Here is a 21,733-nt window from a genome sequence, read left to right on the forward strand (position 1 = left end):
TAGACAAAATATTTAAGTGCCATTGAACGGGGTATGGTAGTAGGTGCCAGGCGCACCGGTTCGTGTCAAGAACTGCAACGCTGCTGGGTTTTTCACGTTCAACAGTTTCCCGTGTGTATCAAGAATGGTCCCCCACCCAAAGGACATCCAGCCAACTTGACACAACTGTGGGAAGCAGTGGAGTCAACATGGGCCAGCATCCATGTGGAACGCTTTTAACACCTTGTAGAGTCCATGACCTGATGAATTGAGGCTGTTCTGAGGACAACAGGGGAGGAGGGGCAACTCAATATTAGGAAGGTGTTCTTAATGTTTGGTATACTCAGAGTAGTCTACAACACTACACACTGAATATTAGGGTTGCAAAATGCAAAACCTTTCCTAAAATTATGTTGTTCTAACAGGAGAGTGTTCTGTAGTTCTAACAGGAGAGTGTTCTGTAGTTCTAACATGAGAGTGTTCTGTAGTTCTAACATGAGAGTGTTCTGTAGTTCTAACAGGAGAGTGTTCTGTAGTTCTAACAGGAGAGTGTTCTGTAGTTCTAACAGGATAGTGTTCTGTAGTTCTAACAGGAGAGTGTTCTGTAGTTCTAACAGGAGAGTGTTCTGTAGTTCTTACATGAGAGTGTTCTGTAGTTCTAACATGAGAGTGTTCTGTAGTTCTAACATGAGAGTGTTCTGTAGTTCTAACAGGAGAGTGTTCTGTAGTTCTAACAGGAGAGTGTTCTGTAGTTCTAACAGGATAGTGTTCTGTAGTTCTAACATGAGAGTGTTCTGTAGTTCTAACATGAGAGTGTTCTGTAGTTCTAACAGGAGAGTGTTCTGTAGTTCTAACAGGAGAGTGTTCTGTAGTTCTAACATGAGAGTGTTCTGTAGTTCTAACATGAGAGTGTTCTGTAGTTCTAACATGAGAGTGTTCTGTAGTTCTAATAGGAGAGTGTTCTGTAGTTCTAATAGGAGAGTGTTCTGTAGTTCTAACATGAGAGTGTTCTGTAGTTCTAATAGGAGAGTGTTCTGTAGTTCTAACATGAGAGTGTTCTGTAGTTCTAACATGAGAGTGTTCTGTAGTTCTAATAGGAGAGTGTTCTGTAGTTCTAATAGGAGAGTGTTCTGTAGTTCTAACAGGAGAGTGTTTTGTAGTTCTAATAGGATAGTGTTCTGTAGTTCTAACATGAGAGTGTTCTGTAGTTCTAACAGGAGAGTGTTCTGTAGTTCTAACATGAGAGTGTTCTGTAGTTCTAACATGAGAGTGTTCTGTAGTTCTAACAGGAGAGTGTTCTGTAGTTCTAACAGGAGAGTGTTTTGTAGTTCTAACAGGAGAGTGTTCTGTAGTTCTAACATGAGAGTGTTCTGTAGTTCTAACAGGAGAGTGTTCTGTAGTTCTAACAGGAGAGTGTTCTGTAGTTCTAACAGGAGAGTGTTCTGTAGTTCTAACATGAGAGTGTTCTGTAGTTCTAACATGAGAGTGTTCTGTAGTTCTAACATGAGAGTGTTCTGTAGTTCTAATAGGAGAGTGTCCTGTAGTTCTAACAGGAGAGTGTTCTGTAGTTCTAACAGGAGAGTGTTCTGTAGTTCTAACAGGAGAGTGTTTTGTAGTTCTAATAGGAGAGTGTTCTGTAGTTCTAATAGGAGAGTGTTCTGTAGTTCTAACAGGAGAGTGTTCTGTAGTTCTAATAGGAGAGTGTTCTGTAGTTCTATGTGATATGTCAAAAGGAAGTTGGGAAAACAAAGAGAGATCATTGTCGGCCAGTCCAACCTGGTATCTCTGGTCCTACACCACACCCTTATCTCTGGTCCTACACCACACCCTTATCTCTGGTCCTACACCACACCCTTATCTCTGGTCCTACACCAAACCCTTATCTCTGGTCCTACACAACACCCTTATCTCTGGTCCTACACCACACCCTTATCTCTGGTCCTACACCACACCCTTATGTCTCGTCCTAAACCACACCCTTATCTCTCGTCCTAAACCACACCCTTATCTCTGGTCCTACATCTGGTCCTACACCACACCCTTAACTCTGGTCCTACACCTGGTCCTACACTACACCCTTATCTCTGGTCCTACACCACACCCTTAACTCTGGTCCTACACCTGGTCCTACACTACACCCTTATCTCTCGTCCTAAACCACACCCTTATCTCTCGTCCTAAACCACACCCTTATCTCTCGTCCTAAACCACACCCTTATCTCTCGTCCTAAACCACACCCTTATCTCTGGTCCTACACCTGGTCCTACACTACACCCTTATCTCTGGTCCTACACCACACCCTTAACTCTGGTCCTACACCTGGTCCTACACTACACCCTTATCTCTGGTCCTACACCACACCCTTATCTCTGGTCCTACACCACACCCTTATCTCTGGTCCTACACCACGCCCTTATCTCTGGTCCTACGACACGCCCTTATCTCTGGTCCTACACCACGCCCTTATCTCTGGTCCTACACCACACCCTTATCTCTGGTCCTACACCATGCCCTTATCTTTGGTCCTACACCACACCCTTATCTCTGGTCCTACACCACACCCTTATGAGTGAGTGAGTGAAAAATATGAAGAGTATAGCCAGCTGTCAGGAAGTGTTGTGAGGCACAGCGTGACAGACAGACTCTGTGACATCATCTCCTCTGTCTCAGAGGTCAGGGGTCGCAAACAGGAGGCTCACAGACTGACCCGAGACATCATGCCATGTAAACAAATATTCAGAGAGGCAAAGAGGGAGGGGGAGAGAGGAGGCAAAGAGGGAGGGGGAAGAGAGTCCACTAACACAGTCCACTAGACCACAGACACAAGACATCACCGTGACCAATACAGAACACAGTCCACTAGACCACAGACGTCACAGTGACCAATGCAGAACACAGTCCACTAGACCACAGACATCACCGTGACCAATACAGAACACAGTCCACTAGACCACAGACGTCACAGTGACCAATGCAGAACACAGTCCACTAGACCACAGACATCACAGTGACCAATACAGAACCTAGTCCACTAGACCACAGACATCACAGTGACCAATACAGAACACAGTCTACTAGACCACAAACATCACAGTGACCAATACAGAACACAGTCCACTAGACCACAGACACAAGACATCACAGTGACCAATACAGAACACAGTCCACTAGACCAAATACATCACAGTGACCAATACAGAACACAGTCTACTAGAGGTGAAGGCTGGGCAGACAATAGCAGTGAAGGATATCAACACACTAGCACCAAATCACCCCACCTGTACCAACCCAGCACCAAATCACCCCCACTTGTACCAACCCAGCACCAAATCACCCCCACCTGTACCAACCAGCACCAAATCACCCCCACCTGTACCAACCCAGCACCAAATCACGCCCACTTGTACCAACCCAGCACCAAATCACTCCCACCTGTACCAACCCAGCACCAAATCACCCCCACCTGTACCAACCCAGCACCAAATCACCCCTACTTGTACCACCCCATCACCAAATCACCCCTACCTGTACCAACCCAGCACCAAATCACCCCACCTGTACCAACCCAGCACCAAATCACCCCCACCTGTACCAACCCAGCACCAAATCACCCCTGCCTGTACCAACCCAGCACCAAATCACCCCTGCCTGTACCAACCCAGCACCAAATCATCCCACCTGTACCAACCCAGCACCAAATCCTCCCACCTGTACCAACCCAGCACCAAATCACTACCACCTGTACCAACCCAGCACCAAATCACTACCACCTGTACCAACCCAGCACCAAATCACCCCTACCTGTACCAACCCAGCACCACATCACCCCTACCTGTACCAACCCAGCACCAAATCACCCCCACCTGTACCAACCCAGCACCAAATCACTACCACCTGTACCAACCCAGCACCAAATCACCCCTACCTGTACCAACCCAGCACCAAATCACTCCCACCTGTACCAACCCAACCCAGCACCAAATCACTCCCACCTGTACCAACCAGCACCAAATCACCCCACCTGTACCAACCAGCACCAAATCACCCCTACTTGTACCACCCCATCACCAAATCACCCCTACCTGTACCAACCCAGCACCAAATCACCCCACCTGTACCAACCCAGCACCAAATCACCCCCACCTGTACCAACCCAGCACCAAATCACCCCTGCCTGTACCAACCCAGCACCAAATCACCCCTGCCTGTACCAACCCAGCACCAAATCATCCCACCTGTACCAACCCAGCACCAAATCCTCCCACCTGTACCAACCCAGCACCAAATCACTACCACCTGTACCAACCCAGCACCAAATCACCCCTACCTGTACCAACCCAGCACCAAATCACCCCTACCTGTACCAACCCAGCACCAAATCACCACCACCTGTACCAACCCAGCACCAAATCACACCACCTGTACCAACCCAGCACCAAATCACCCCTACCTGTACCAACCCAGCACCAAATCACCCCCACCTGTACCAACCCAACCCAGCACCAAATCACCCCCACCTGTACCAACCCAGCACCAAATCACCCCTACCTGTACCAACCCAGCACCAAATCACTCCTACTTGTACCACCCCAGCACCAAATCACTACCACCTGTACCAACCCAGCACCAAATCACCCCTACCTGTACCAACCCAGCACCAAATCACTCCCACCTGTACCAACCCAGCACCAAATCACTCCCACCTGTACCAACCCAGCACCAAATCACCCCCACCTGTACCAACCCAGCACCAAATCACCCCACCTGTACCAACCCAGCACCAAATCACCCCTACCTGTACCAACCCAGCACCAAATCACTACCACCTGTACCAACCCAGCACCAAATCCTCCCACCTGTACCAACCCATCACCAAATCACTACCACCTGTACCAACCCAGCACCAAATCACCCCCATCTGTACCAACCCAGCACCAAATCACCCCACATGCACACAGAAATGTATACCCAGCTAAACACACTATACTGACCAGCTCGCTCTCATTGTCAATTTCCCAGTGGAGTCTGTGGGATTTCTTTGTAATCTGGAAGTAAGGTAGAGGGGGTTAGACATAGGTACGTACACATACACACACAAACACACCTGACCAGGAAATGATGCATGCGGTTAATACACAAGGGAAGGTTCACTGAACTATTCACACACACAAACACACACACACACACAAACCCCTACTCTTTACTAAAAGTATAAGAGACAGCAACAATTCTTTGGAGAACACCCTTAGTCCTTCATATCATGTGGCATACAAAGAGAGAGAGAGAGAGAGAGAGAGAGAGAGAGACACAGAGAGAGAGACACAGAGAGAGACACACAGAGAGAGAGAGAGAGAGAGAGAGAGAGAGAGAGACACAGAGAGACACAGAGAGACACAGAGAGAGCGAGAGACAGAGAGAGCGAGAGAGAGAGAGCGAGAGACACAGAGAGAGCGAGAGACACAGAGAGAGAGAGACAGACAGAGAGACTACTGTACACACCACAAACACACATGCCATGGTCACACACAAGACCGCCAGTCCCGCCACACACGGACTCCTGCCGTCGCCATGGAAACAGCGGTGCATAGTAACAGACGGCTTGGAGCTGGGTTTGTTGTCGTTGGGATTAGGAGTGTTTTGGGGGAAGAGAGGAGGACAAAAACTGTAATGTTTTTGGGGATGCCACAAAAATTACCAAGGAACACTCTGATTTTAACCAGTGTCCTGTGAATCTGTTGCCAAAGTAGGCAGATGTCCACACACACACAAAACAAACACATACACAAAACAAACACACACAAACACACACTATAAATGTGGGTCAACACAATCAACAGCCAATGTGCTGAGAAGTGCTCCTTTTACGATAAATTAACAAACTACTGAAGAGAAACAAACATCCAACTAAACTGCTAGCCATTACCATCTGCAGTCTAAGCAGCCCTCACACCATCTACAGAGGTTTGATGCCAAGATGCAAGAAAGCCAATATTATATTCCTGTTGGAAACAGTAGACTATAGGCTACATGTAACAGTAAAGATACTAGAGGCTACATGAAACAGAAAAGAGACTATAGGCTACATGTAACAGTAAAGATACTAGAGGCTACATGAAACAGTAAAGAGACTATAGGCTACATGAAACAGAAATTAGACTATAGGCTACATGAAACAGTAAAGAGACTAGAGGCTACATGAAACAGTAAAGAGACTAGAGGCTACATGAAACGGTAAAGAGACTATAGGCTACATGAAACAGTAAAGAGACTATAGGCTACATGAAACAGTAAAGAGACTATAGGCTACATGAAACAGAAATGAGACTATAGGCTACATGAAACAGTAAAGAGACTATAGGCTACATGTAAAGAGACTATAGGCTACATGAAACAGGAAAGAGACTAGAGGCTACATGAAACGGTAAAGAGACTATAGGCTACATGAAACAGTAAAGAGACTATAGGCTACATGAAACAGTAAAGAGACTATAGGCTACATGAAACAGTAAAGAGACTATAGGCTACATGAAACGGTAAAGAGACTATAGGCTACATGAAACAGTAAAGAGACTATAGGCTACATGAAACAGAAATGAGACTATAGGCTACATGAAACAGTAAAGAGACTATAGGCTACATGTAAAGAGACTATAGGCTACATGAAACAGTAAAGAGACTATAGGCTACATGAAACAGAAAAGAGACTAGAGGCTACATGTAAAGAGACTATAGGCTACATGAAACAGTAAAGAGACTATAGGCTACATGAAACCGAAAAGAGACTAGAGGCTACATGTAAAGAGACTATAGGCTACATGAAACAGTAAAGAGACTATAGGCTACATGAAACAGTAAAGAGACTATAGGCTACATGAAACAGTAAAGAGACTATAGGCTACATGAAACAGTAAAGAGACTATAGGCTACATGAAACAGTAAAGAGACTATAGGCTACATGAAACGGTAAAGAGACTATAGGCTACATGAAACAGTAAAGAGACTATAGGCTACATGAAACAGTAAAGAGACTATAGGCTACATGAAACAGTAAAGAGACTATAGGCTACATGAAACGGTAAAGAGACTAGAGGCTACATGAAACAGTAAAGAGACTATAGGCTACATGAAACAGTAAAGAGACTATAGGCTACATGAAACGGTAAAGAGACTATAGGCTACATGAAACGGTAAAGAGACTATAGGCTACATGAAACAGTAAAGAGACTATAGGCTACATGAAACGGTAAAGAGACTAGAGGCTACATGAAACGGTAAAGAGACTAGAGGCTACATGAAACGGTAAAGAGACTATAGGCTACATGAAACAGTAAAGAGACTATAGGCTACATGTAAAGAGACTATAGGCTACATGAAACAGTAAAGAGACTATAGGCTACATGTAAAGAGACTATAGGCTACATGAAACGGTAAAGAGACTATAGGCTACATGAAACGGAAAAGAGACTAGAGGCTACATGAAACGGTAAAGAGACTATAGGCTACATGAAACCGTAAAGATACTATAGGCTACATGTAACAGTAAAGATACTATAGGCTACATGAAACAGTAAAGATACTATAGGCTACATGAAACAGTAAAGATACTATAGGCTACATGAAACCGTAAAGATACTATAGGCTACATGTAACAGTAAAGATACTATAGGCTACATGAAACAGTAAAGATACTATAGGCTACATGAAACAGTAAAGATACTATAGGCTACATGAAACAGTAAAGATACTATAGGCTACATGAAACCGTAAAGATACTATAGGCTACATGAAACCGTAAAGATACTATAGGCTATATGTAAAGAGACTATAGGCTACATGTAAAGAGACAAAAGGCTACATGAAATTCACAAACATATACATATCAGTAGACATGATCAAATCTCAGTGGATGTGGCCACAGGACCCACAGACAGTGTGTGTGTGTGTGTGTGTGTGTGTGTGTGTGTGTGTGTGTGTGTGTGTGTGTGTGTGTGTGTGTGTGGAGTGCCCACCTGGTTGAGGTAGTGGTACTCCTCTGGTTTGAGCAGGTGGAAGGCCTTCCTCTCTTCCTCAGTGGCTCCAGCCAAAAGGTAGTAGAACACATGGTAGTTCCTAGAGAGACAGGGTTAACAGGGAGTAGAACACATGGTAGTTCCTAGAGAGACAGGGTTAACAGGGAGTAGAACACATGGATTAAGAAGGTAACGGGAGTACTAGTTCAGAGAAGGGTTAGGAAACAATCTAGAGAGACAGGGTTAACAGGGAGTAGAACACATGGTAGTTCCTAGAGAGACAGGGTTAACATGGTTGTGTTCAATATGGCACACAACAGAAAATGTTTTAAAACAATTTGCAACAGAAAATGAGTATTTCTTAATAGGCAGCTCCATGTAATCCCTCCCTGTTTCAGTCAGTTTTCTTACGTTTGGTGCCTAATGGACACAACCCAGATGGAGGTTAAAACAGGGTTGCCAGATTGGGTTGACAATCTGTAAATACAGATCTTTTGTTACAAATAGAATAGAAGAGCTCTGCTGAGTGGCTCAATGAGTTTGAGAGAAGCGCCAGACGGACCATTTACCTGCAGCCCATTGTGACGTGTGCATTTAGCTCCCTAAAGTCAAACTTTTGCTGAAGTCATGCATTGCTGTCAACATGATAGTGCATAGCTGATACACAGCTATCACACAATGCATGACTGCAGCAAAAGTCTACATTAAAATCTAATCAAATTGTATTTGTCACATGCGCCGAATACAAACAGGTGTAGACCTTACAGTGAAAAGCTTACTTACAAGCGCTTAACCAACAATGCAGTTTAAAAATACAAAAAATTATGTATATATATATATATATATATATATATATATATATATATATATATATATATATATATATATATATAAGAATAAGAAATAAATGCAGTTTTAAGAAGAAAAAAAAAGAAACATAAAAAAAAAAAAAAAAACGTAACAAATGACTTAAGAGCAGCAGTAAAATAACAATATGGAGGCTATATACAGGGTGTTACGGTACAGAGTCAATGTGGAGGCTATATACAGGGTGTTACGGTACAGAGTCAATGTGGAGGCTATATACAGGGGGTACCGGTACAGAGTCAATGTGGAGGCTATATACAGGGTGTTACGGTACAGAGTCAATGTGGAGGCTATATACAGGGTGTTACGGTACAGAGTCAATGTGGAGGCTATATACAGGGTGTTACGGTACAGAGTCAATGTGGAGGCTATATACAGGGGGGTACCGGTACAGAGTCAATGTGGAGGCTATATACAGGGGGGTACCGGTACAGAGTCAATGTGGAGGCTATATACAGGGGGTACCGGTACAGAGTCAATGTGGAGGCTATATACAGGGGGTACCGGTACAGAGTCAATGTGGAGGCTATATACAGGGGGTACCGGTACAGAGTCAATGTGGAGGCTATATACAGGGGGTACCGGTACAGAGTCAATGTGGAGGCTATATACAGGGTGTTACGGTACAGAGTCAATGTGGAGGCTATATACAGGGTGTTACGGTACAGAGTCAATGTGGAGGCTATATACAGGGTGTTACGGTACAGAGTCAATGTGGAGGCTATATACAGGGTGTTACGGTACAGAGTCAATGTGGAGGCTATATACAGGGGGGTACCGGTACAGAGTCAATGTGGAGGCTATATACAGGGGGTACCGGTACAGAGTCAATGTGGAGGCTATATACAGGGGGTACCGGTACAGAGTCAATGTGGAGGCTATATACAGGGGGTACCGGTACAGAGTCAATGTGGAGGCTATATACAGGGGGTACCGGTACAGAGTCAATGTGGAGGCTATATACAGGGGGTACCGGTAAAGAGTCAATGTGGAGGCTATATACAGGGAGTACCGGTACAGAGTCAATGTGGAGGCTATATACAGCGTGGTACCGGTACAGAGTCAATGTGGAGGCTATATACAGGGGGTACCGGTAAAGAGTCAATGTGGAAGCTATATACAGGGGGTACCGGTACAGAGTCAATGTGGAGGCTATATACAGGGGGTACCGGTACAGAGTCAGTGTGGAGGCTATATACAGGGGGGTACCGGTACAGAGTCAATGTGGAAGCTATATACAGGGGGTACCGGTACAGAGTCAATGTGGAGGCTATATACAGGGGATACTGGTACAGAGTCAGTGTGGAGGCTAGATACAGGGGGGTACCGGTACAGAGTCAATGTGGAGACTATATACAGGGTGTTACGGTACAGAGTCAATGTGGAGGCTATATACAGGGGGGTAGCGGTACAGAGTCAATGTGGAGGCTATATACAGGGGGTACCAGTACAGAGTCAATGTGGAGGCTATATACAGGGGGTACCAGTAAAGAGTCAATGTGGAGGCTATATACAGGGGGTACCGGTACAGAGTCAATGTGGAGGCTATATACAGGGGGGTACCGGTACAGAGTCAATGTGGAGGCTATATACAGGGGGTACCAGTACAGAGTCAATGTGGAGGCTATATACAGGGGGTACCGGTACAGAGTCAATGTGGAGGCTATATACAGGGGGGTACCGGTACAGAGTCAATGTGGAGGCTATATACAGGGGGGTACCGGTACAGAGTCAATGTGGAGGCTATATACAGGGGGTACCGGTACAGAGTCAATGTGGAGGCTATATACAGGGGGTACCGGTAAAGAGTCAATGTGGAAGCTATATACAGGGGGTACCGGTACAGAGTCAATGTGGAGGCTATATACAGGGGGTACTGGTACAGAGTCAGTGTGGAGGCTATATACAGGGGGGTACCGGTACAGAGTCAATGTGGAGGCTATATACAGGGGGTACCGGTACAGAGTCAATGTGGAGGCTATATACAGGGGGTACCGGTACAGAGTCAGTGTGGAGGCTATATACAGGGGGTACCGGTACAGAGTCAATGTGGAGGCTATATACAGGGGGTACCGGTACAGAGTCAATGTGGAGACTATATACAGGGGGGTACCGGTACAGAGTCAATGTGGAGGCTATATAAAGGGGGTACTGGTACAGAGTCAGTGTGGAGGCTATATACAGGGGGGTACGGTACAGAGTGAATGTGGAAGCTATATACAGGGGGTACGGTACAGAGTCAGTGTGGAGGCTATATACAGGGGGGTACCGGTACAAAGTCAATGTGGAAGCTATATACAGGGGGGTACCGGTACAGAGTCAGTGTGGAGGCTATATACAGGGGGGTACCGGTACAGAGTCAGTGTGGAGGCTATATACAGGGGGTACTGGTACAGAGTCAATGTGGAGGCTAGATACAGGGGGTACCAGTACCGAGTCAATGTGGAGGCTATATACAGGGTGTACCGGTACCGAGTCAATGTGGAGGCTATATACAGGGGGGTACCGGTACAGAGTCAATGTGGAGGCTATATACAGGGGGGTACCGGTACAGAGTCAATGTGGTGGCTATATACAGGGCGGTACCGGTACAGAGTCAATGTGGAGGCTATATACAGGGTGTACCGGTACAGAGTCAATGTGGAGGCTATATACAGGGGTACCGGTACAGAGTCAATGTGGAGGCTATATACAGGGGGGTACCGGTACAGAGTCAATGTGGAGACTATATACAGGGGGTACCGGTACAGAGTCAATGTGGAGGCTATATACAGGGGGGTACCGGTACAGAGTCAATGTGGAGGCTATATACAGGGGGTACCAGTACAGAGTCAATGTGGAGGCTATATACAGGGGGTACCGGTACAGAGTCAATGTGGAGGCTATATACAGGGGGTACCGGTACAGAGTCAATGTGGAGGCTAGATACAGGGGGTACCGGTACAGAGTCAATGTGGAGGCTATATACAGAGGGTACCGGTACAGAGTCAATGTGGAGACTATATACAGGGGGTACTGGTACAGAGTCAATGTGGAGACTATATACAGGGGGTACAGGTACAGAGTCAATATACAGGGGGTACCGGTACAGAGTCAATGTGGAGGCTAGATACAGGGGGTATTGGTCCATGTGCTCTATACACATGGATCTCAACTCAGAATATCTCCTTATGCCAAAGTGTGGTCTCTTAGGACGGTGTCAGTAATAGACTCCATCGGCGTAACATATTATACACAACGAGAGGTTGTGTTTCCAGCAAAAAAAACAAAGAAACACTGCATTTTATGTCACGCCATAGTGTTAAAACATGGTGTGGCAAAGACTGGGAGCTATGCAAGTGTGTGTGTGTGTGTTTTTTAGGCCCCCATGTCTAAAGGAGAAGGCTGGGAGGTCTGGTTTGAGTTTGAGCTCCATCAATATGGCCGCCTGTGCTGTCATCACGGTGAATTGGAAGCCTTAGTGGCCAGCGGGGCCAAACTGAGACGGTGGGGATAAAATACCCACTGTTATAAACCTATTACCGCTATTGTGATTCAGTGAGTCAGCAATGAAGAGGGATTTGGTTGGTTTTGTGGTGGTGCATTGAGGGTGGGGTGGAAGGGTGTTTGTGTGCGCTGTGAACCTACACATGCGTGTGTGCTTGTGAGGGTGTGAGCGTGCATGTATATTACATTGATCTTTATGAGTTAGATAAACAAATTGATTTGTCTTATTACGAATCGCATGTGAGGTGTGTGTGTGTATATATATATATATATATATATATATATATATATATATATATATATATATCACTACAATCATACATAACTTTATCGATTTACCACCCCTCCCCCATCACTATGGTAATAGCCTACGTAGAGTATATGATATTACATAAACAACCATATGAGTTATCTAATATGAATTCAACTTGAGTTTCAAAATATAACTCAACGCTTTGTTAACAACAATATAAACAACTTTGCCTACAGCAATATGCTTTAGTGTTAGAGATTATATTCGGGTCTACTGAGGAAGTGTATTAGATATCAGATATCCTGTGTGGTTTGAGGAAATTAAGTCGGCTTCTAGGTATTGAGGTTCAGGGAACAACTGAGGAGAAAAAAAATGAAGAAAGTTACCCGGAATATCATCTTTCTACCACGGGATGACCTCAGCGGCCTTAGAGGGTCCGCCCTCAGATTGGAAGGTTAGTAGTTAGACTCCCGGTCGAGTCATACCAAAAAACTCAAAAAAAATGGACCCGATGCGTCTCTGTTTGGCACTCAGCATTAAGGAGATGGATTGGGGGTAAGGCCTTGTGATAGACTAGCATCCTGTCCAGGGTGTGTACTGGTACATTGTATTGTACATCAAGCTGCCTTTTAGATACTGAATCAATATTAGATCACTTATAAGGTTGTTTATGGAACAAGATATAGCTACATTTTATATCAATAGCTTTAATATACATTCACCAGACAGTTTATTAGGTAAATCCATCTAGTACTGGGACCCCCTTTAACTCCAGAACAGCCTGAATTATTTAGGGTATAGATTCTACAAGCTGTCGGATGTTGGTCCATGCGATGGCTTCACGCATTTACTGCAGATTGGAGAGCAGTACATTCATGCTGCTAACAGCTCGTTCCATCTCATCCCATTAGGCTCTATTGGGTTGAGTTCTGGGGACTGACCAGGACACTCATGTAAACTGTCATGTTCCTCAACTGTCCAGTGTTGGTGACCGCGTGCCCACTGGCACCACTTCTTCTTGTTGTTTTAGCTGATAGGAGCGGAACCAGGTGAGGTCGTCTGCTGCAATAGCCCATCGGTAACAAGGATCGACGAGTTCCAAGATGTTGTCCGTTTGTAGCCCATCTGTTAGCTTGCACCATTCTTGCCATTTCCCTTCGACTTCTCTCATCAACTAGCTGTTTTCGCCCACAGGACTGCCACTTACTGGACGTTTTTTTGTTTGTCACACCATTCTCAGTAAACCCTTGACACTGGCGTGCGTGAAATGCCCAGGAGGTCGGCCGTTTCTGAGATACGGCGAAACTGGCACCGACGATCACACCCCCGCTCAAAGTAGTTTAGGTCACTCATTTTGCCCCTGTTAAATCAAACAGTAACTGAATGCCTCGATACCTGCCTGCTTTATATAGAGAGCCACGCAACGTGACTCACTGTCCGTAGGAGTGATCCATTTTTGTGTACTGGGTGGTGTACCTAAAAAACTGGCCAGTGAGTGAATTCGTAAAGTATTCAGACCCCTTGACATTTTCCACATTTTGTTATGTTACAGCCAAATTCCAAAATGGATTAAATTAAAAAAAGAATCCTCATTAATCTATAAACAATATACCCTAATGACGAAGCAAAAAAAAAGAAATTTTTGCAAATATATTAATAATAAAAATGTATGTAAGTATTCAGACCCTTTACTCAATCCTTTGTTGAAGCACCTTTAGCAACGATTACAGCCTCGAGTCTTCAAGGGTATGACACTACAAGCTTGGCACACCTGTATTTGGGGAGTTTCTACCATTCTTCTCCGCAGATCCTCACAAGCTTTGTCAGGCTGACTAGTCTCCCAGTCCCTGCCACTGAAAAACATCCCCAAAGGATTATGCTGCCACCGCCATGCTTCACCGTAGGGATGATGCCAGGTTTCCTCCAGATGTGACGCTTGGCATTCAGGCCAAAGAGTTCAATCTTGGTTTCATCAGACCAGAAAATCTTGTTTCTCATGGTCTGAGAGTCCCTAAGGTACCTTTTGGCAAACTCCAAGCGGGCTGTCATGTGCCTTTTATTGAGGAGTGGCTTCCGTCTGGCCACTCTACCATTAAGGCCTGATTGGTGGAGTGCTGCAGAGATGGTTGTCCTTCTGGAAGATTCTCCCATCTGCACAGAGGAACTCCGGAGCTCTGTCAGAGTGACCATTGGGTTCTTGGTCACCTCCCTGACCAAGGCCCTTCTCACCCATTTGCTCAGTTTGGCTGTGCGTCCAGCTCTAGGAAGAGTCTTGGTGGTTCTAAACTTCTTCCATTTACGAATGAAGGGAGGCCAATGTGTTCTTGGGGACCTTCAATGCTGCAGAAATGTTTTGGCACCCTTCCCCAGATCTGTGCCTCGACACAATCCTGTCTCTGAGATCTACGGACAATTCCTTCAACCTCATGGCTTGGTTTTTGCTCTGACATGCACTGTCAACTGTGGGACCTTATATAGACAGTTGTTTGCCTTTCCAAATCATGTCCAATCAATTGAATTTACCACAGGTGGACTCCAATCAAGTTGTAGAAACATCTCAAGGATGATCAATGGAAACAGGATGCATCTGAGCTCAATTTAGAGTCTCATAGCAAAGAGTCTGAATACTTATGTAAATAAGGCATTCTCAGAGATCAAATTATACTTAAACAAAATGATGTTTCTGGAATGCTTATCGTATCTGTTTCTAACTTGAGAAACGATTTCAGAACCATCTGCAATAATAGGTCTTATGGCTGGTAATTTCCGAAGGCACTGTGTGAAGGTCTTTTATATATATATTTTTATTTTTATTTAACTAGGCAAGTCAGTTAAGAACAAATTCTTATTTACAATGACGGCGTACCCCGGCCAAACCCGGGCGACACTGGGCAAATTGTGCGCAGGGCCCTATAGCACTCCAATCACGGCCCGGTTGTGATACAGCCCGGATTCGAAACAGGTACTGCAAATGACATGGAACGACACCAAAGTGACTTACAGTCATGCGTGCATAATATTTTTCTCTCCGTATGGGTGGTCTTGGGAATCTAACCCACTATCCTGGCGTTGCAAGCGCCATGCTCTACCAACTGAGATAGAAAACATTTTTCTAATTCTCCCTCACCTTTCATTGTGCTCCTGGTAGACCAGGCGTGACTTCTCCAGTAGGTACTTCTCCACATACGCTCTGTGAACACAGGAATGACTTTAGACAAGAGTCACTTTCTACAGAGTTTCAAACAGAGACATAGAGGGAAAGAGAGACACAGCGGGAAAGAGAGACACAGCGGGAAACAGAGACACAGCGGGAAACAGAGACACAGCGGGAAACAGAGACACAGCGGGAAACAGAGACACAGCGGGAAACAGAGACACAGCGGGAAACAGAGACACAGCGGGAAACAGAGACACAGCGGGAAACAGAGACACAGCGGGAAACAGAGACACAGCGGGAAACAGAGACACAGCGGGAAACAGAGACACAGCGGGAAAGAGAGACACAGAGGGAAACAGAGACACAGCGGGAAACAGAGGCACAGCGGGAAACAGAGACACAGCGGGAAACAGAGACACAGCGGGAAAGAGAGACACAGCGGATAAATACGGATAAAGGAGGTGTAGTGGTCTCTCTCACCCTCGGACGGTGCCACTCTCCTGGTAGTTGACCTGGATAAACTTCCCAAAACGGCTGGAGTTGTCGTTGTGAGCCGTCTTGGCGTTCCCGAATGCCTGGAGAGAAGAGGAGATACATTTAGCTTTATTTAAAAATCGTTGTACATGTGAGGAAATACAATCATTTCAAAAGAAAGGTAAAGGCAATAAAAAAAAGTCAATAAATCAATGAATTATTACAATTACAATGAATGCATAGAAACACATCATTGAGCTGTACCGTCATGACAGAGGCTGAACTAACAGGACCCTGATGGAGACTACTTCCTGTCCAAAACATTGGTACATAAATGATTCCATCGGAGCTACTAGTGTACTGCGTTTTCCTTAAAAGTAAACTAAGAAGACCTCAGGGGGAAAAAATCCCAATATCCACAGAGGGAACGCACAGAGGGAAGGCACAGAGGGAACGCATAGAGGGAAGGCACAGAGGGAACGCACAGAGGGAAGGCACAGAGGGAAGGCACAGAGGGAAGGCACAGAGGGAAGGCACAGAGGGAAGGCACAGAGGGAAGGCACAGAGGGAAGGCACAGAGGGAAGGCACAGAGGGAAGGCACAGAGGGAAGGCACAGAGGGAACGCACAGAGGGAACGCACAGAGGGAACGCACAGAGGGAACGCACAGAGGGAAGGCACAGAGGGAAGGCACAGAGGGAAGGCACAGAGGGAAGGCACAGAGGGAACGCACAGAGGGAACGCACAGAGGGAACGCACACATCACAGCTCTATCTCTGGGGTCACCAGTTACAGTATATATACTGTACTATGTGTCAGTACACACACACACACACACACACACACACACACACACACACACACACACACACACACACACACACACACACACACACACACACACACACACACACCTGGTTATCAATACAAACACACAGCTTAGGTTTCACACCCAACCCCCAACAGTGGCCTGCACAGTGTGAGAGCTCCTAACAGGTCCGTATTTGTGTTGGCCAGGTCTCAGAGTCAGGGAGTACAGTACACTGTACTGAGGAAACAGAGTCAGGGACTACAGTACACTGTACTGAGGAAACAGAGTCAGGGAGTACAGTACACTGTACTGAGGAAACAGAGTCAGGGACTACAGTACACTGTACTGAGGAAACAGAGTCAGGGACTACAGTACACTGTACTGAGGAAACAGAGTCAGGGAGTACAGTACACTGTACTGAGGAAACAGAGTCAGGGAGTACAGTACACTGTACTGAGGAAACAGAGTCAGGGACTACAGTACACTGTACTGAGGAAACAGAGTCAGGGAGTACAGTACACTGTACTGAGGAAACAGAGTCAGGGAGTACAGTACACTGTACTGAGGAAACAGAGTCAGGGAGTACAGTACACTGTACTGAGGAAACAGAGTCAGGGAGTACAGTACACTGTACTGAGGAAACAGAGTCAGGGAGTACAGTACACTGTACTGAGGAAACAGAGTCAGGGAGTACAGTACACTGTACTGAGGAAACAGAGTCAGGGAGTACAGTACACTGTACTGAGGAAACAGAGTCAGGGAGTACAGTACACTGTACTGAGGAAACAGAGTCAGGGAGTACAGTACACTGTACTGAGGAAACAGAGTCAGGGAGTACAGTACACTGTACTGAGGAAACAGAGTCAGGGACTACAGTACACTGTACTGAGGAAACAGAGTCAGGGACTACAGTACACTGTACTGAGGAAACAGAGTCAGGGACTACAGTACACTGTACTGAGGAAACAGAGTCAGGGACTACAGTACACTGTACTGAGGAAACAGAGTCAGGGAGTACAGTACACTGTACTGAGGAAACAGAGTCAGGGACTACAGTACACTGTACTGAGGAAACAGAGTCAGGGAGTACAGTACACTGTACTGAGGAAACAGAGTCAGGGAGTACAGTACACTGTACTGAGGAAACAGAGTCAGGGAGTACAGTACACTGTACTGAGGAAACAGAGTCAGGGACTACAGTACACTGTACTGAGGAAACAGAGTCAGGGAGTACAGTACACTGTACTGAGGAAACAGAGTCAGGGACTACAGTACACTGTACTGAGGAAACAGAGTCAGGGAGTACAGTACACTGTACTGAGGAAACAGAGTCAGGGAGTACAGTACACTGTACTGAGGAAACAGAGTCAGGGACTACAGTACACTGTACTGAGGAAACAGAGTCAGGGACTACAGTACACTGTACTGAGGAAACAGAGTCAGGGACTACAGTACACTGTACTGAGGAAACAGAGTCAGGGACTACAGTACACTGTACTGAGGAAACAGAGTCAGGGAGTACAGTACACTGTACTGAGGAAACAGAGTCAGGGAGTACAGTACACTGTACTGAGGAAACAGAGTCAGGGACTACAGTACACTGTACTGAGGAAACAGAGTCAGGGACTACAGTACACTGTACTGAGGAAACAGAGTCAGGGAGTACAGTACACTGTACTGAGGGAAACAGAGTCAGGGACTACAGTACACTGTACTGAGGAAACAGAGTCAGGGAGTACAGTACACTGTACTGAGGAAACAGAGTCAGGGAGTACAGTACACTGTACTGAGGAAACAGAGTCAGGGAGTACAGTACACTGTACTGAGGAAACAGAGTCAGGGACTACAGTACACTGTACTGAGGAAACAGAGTCAGGGAGTACAGTACACTGTACTGAGGAAACAGAGTCAGGGAGTACAGTACACTGTACTGAGGAAACAGAGTCAGGGAGTACAGTACACTGTACTGAGGAAACAGAGTCAGGGAGTACAGTACACTGTACTGAGGAAACAGAGTCAGGGAGTACAGTACACTGTACTGAGGAAACAGAGTCAGGGAGTACAGTACACTGTACTGAGGAAACAGAGTCAGGGAGTACAGTACACTGTACTGAGGAAACAGAGTCAGGGACTACAGTACACTGTACTGAGGAAACAGAGTCAGGGAGTACAGTACACTGTACTGAGGAAACAGAGTCAGGGACTACAGTACACTGTACTGAGGAAACAGAGTCAGGGAGTACAGTACACTGTACTGAGGAAACAGAGTCAGGGACTACAGTACACTGTACTGAGGAAACAGAGTCAGGGACTACAGTACACTGTACTGAGGAAACAGAGTCAGGGAGTACAGTACACTGTACTGAGGAAACAGAGTCAGGGAGTACAGTACACTGTACTGAGGAAACAGAGTCAGGGACTACAGTACACTGTACTGAGGAAACAGAGTCAGGGACTACAGTACACTGTACTGAGGAAACAGAGTCAGGGACTACAGTACACTGTACTGAGGAAACAGAGTCAGGGACTACAGTACACTGTACTGAGGAAACAGAGTCAGGGAGTACAGTACACTGTACTGAGGAAACAGAGTCAGGGACTACAGTACACTGTACTGAGGAAACAGAGTCAGGGAGTACAGTACACTGTACTGAGGAAACAGAGTCAGGGAGTACAGTACACTGTACTGAGGAAACAGAGTCAGGCATCAGCCCCCACAGATCCTAATGCCCATTATGTATGGCTCTGCTATCTGTTTTTCTATAGGTAGGTTTTTAGGCTGAATAACCCAATCAAAACGGAGAGCTCCTTGATTGTTGGAATATGCCAGGCCTACTGGGGCAAAATTAACTATGGCCTATTGTATAGACATTTTTAGGAGATCATCTTTTTTGTTACATTGACACACTTAATTAGCTACCCACCTCATTCCTTTCTTTTAGCATGTGCTCGTAGTAAGTACACCATCATGCTTTTGGGATACGCGTCTTCAGATTCCACAATGATTCTTTAGTTGTGGACACTACATCACCACACTCCCTCTCTTGCTCTTGGTCTTCATCTTTGTAAGTCACCTTGATTTTGCGCCTGTGTGTTTTATCAGTTTCTTTATGAAATGATTTAGCGAACTCCATGACAGTAGCTAAAGCAAGGGGCTATAGCAGCACACAAGTAGACTAGAAATGCATGCTGGGCCGGGCATACCCTGAGCTGGTGAAGTGAGTGCTACTGGGCTAGACGGCCGACGCTCCAGCCTTTGGGAATCTCGCTCCGTGCTCCAGTCAAATTGGGAACGCTCCACTCCAGCTCCGCTCCACTCAGATACTCTGCTCCCTCCCTCCCTCCCTCCCTCCCTCCCTCCCTCTCCCCAGTGCTGTAGATTACATAATGGTAATTTAGCAGGAGCATTCCAGGAGTACAGATTTCAATTTGCACTTTATGAGCTGGAACCTTGTACAGTCCTGCACTGGAGGCAACCAACCAACCAAGTAACCAAGCCAGTGTTATTCTGAACTGGCCCCTGAAACATAGGGAGGGAGACAGAGATGGAGAGACAGAGACAGAGAGGGAGAGAGAGACAGCGAGAGAGAGACAGCAAGAGAGAGACAGCAAGAGAGACAGCGAGAGAGAGACAGAGAGATACATACAGAGAGAGAGAGAGAGAAACACAGAGACAGTGAGAGAGACAGAGAGCGAGAGCGAGCGAGAGAGAGAGGGAGAGCAAGAGACTCAGCAGGTGATTACACTCCAGTCAGCACAGACCCAGACAACAGTCCAGCACAACAACACCCCCTTAACCAGACCCGGAGAGAGTTGGAGGTGGAAAGAGACATATCTGCACTCTGGACTGTAGTGAGACAACTTCAACAATATAAAAAGCAAGAGCAGGAGAAGAACAGAGCACTAGAGGAGAGGATACGACTACTGGAGGAGAGGATCAGACTACTGGAGGAGAGGGTGAGGGGGATGGAGGAGAGGATCAGACTGCTGGAGGAGAGGGTAGGGGGGATGGAGGAGATGATCAGACTGCTGGAGGAGAGGGTGAGGGGGATGGAGGAGAGGATCAGACTGTTGGAGGAGAGGGTGAGGGGGATGGAGGAGAGGATCAGACTGCTGGAGGAGAGGGTGAGGGGGATGGAGGAGAGGATCAGACTGCTGGAGGAGAGGGTGAGGGGGATGGAAGAGAGGATCAGACTGCTGGAGGAGAGGTTGAGGGGGATGGAGGAGAGGATCAGACTGTTGGAGGAGAGGTTGAGATGGATGGAGGAGAGGATCAGACTGCTGGAGGAGAGGGTGAGGGGGATGGAAGAGAGGATCAGACTGCTGGAGGAGAGGGTGAGGGGGGATGGAGGAGAGGATCAGACTGCTGGAGGAGAGGGTAGGGGGGATGGAGGAGAGGATCAGACTGCTGGAGGAGAGGGTGAGGGGGATGGAGGAGAGGATCAGACTGCTGGAGGAGAGGGGTGAGGGGGATGGAGGAGAGGATCAGACTGCTGGAGGAGAGGGTAGGGGGGATGGAGGAGAGGATCAGACTGCTGGAGGAGAGGGTGAGGGGGATGGAGGAGAGGATCAGACTGCTGGAGGAGAGGGTGAGGGGGATGGAGGAGAGGATCAGACTGCTGGAGGAGAGGGTGAGGGGGATGGAGGAGAGGATCAGACTGCTGGAGGAGAGGGTGAGGGGGATGGAGGAGAGGATC

At 46.5% G+C, this 21,733-nt stretch overlaps 1 protein-coding gene across 7 annotated transcripts in view; it reads right to left on the reverse strand.

The window, feature by feature from the left end:
- LOC106584683 (unconventional myosin-IXAb) overlaps positions 1 to 21,733 on the reverse strand; it is a 294,941-nt gene that overhangs the window by 138,950 nt on the left and 134,258 nt on the right. For 5 of the 7 annotated variants that reach the window (XM_045706467.1, XM_045706468.1, XM_045706466.1 and 2 more), the window contains exons 3-6: positions 16,233 to 16,327; positions 15,723 to 15,785; positions 7,990 to 8,089; positions 4,972 to 5,025 (exon numbers count right to left, since the gene is read on the reverse strand). In XM_045706467.1, coding sequence (XP_045562423.1) covers positions 4,972 to 5,025; positions 7,990 to 8,089; positions 15,723 to 15,785; positions 16,233 to 16,327 — 312 coding nt within the window. The remainder of the gene's footprint in view (positions 1 to 4,971; positions 5,026 to 7,989; positions 8,090 to 15,722; positions 15,786 to 16,232; positions 16,328 to 21,733) is intronic. The other 2 variants (XM_045706470.1, XM_045706469.1) reach the window with 1 other exon arrangement.

This window comes from Salmo salar, chromosome ssa23, assembly GCF_905237065.1.
Source record: "Salmo salar chromosome ssa23, Ssal_v3.1, whole genome shotgun sequence".
Taxonomy (NCBI): Eukaryota; Metazoa; Chordata; class Actinopteri; order Salmoniformes; family Salmonidae; genus Salmo; species Salmo salar.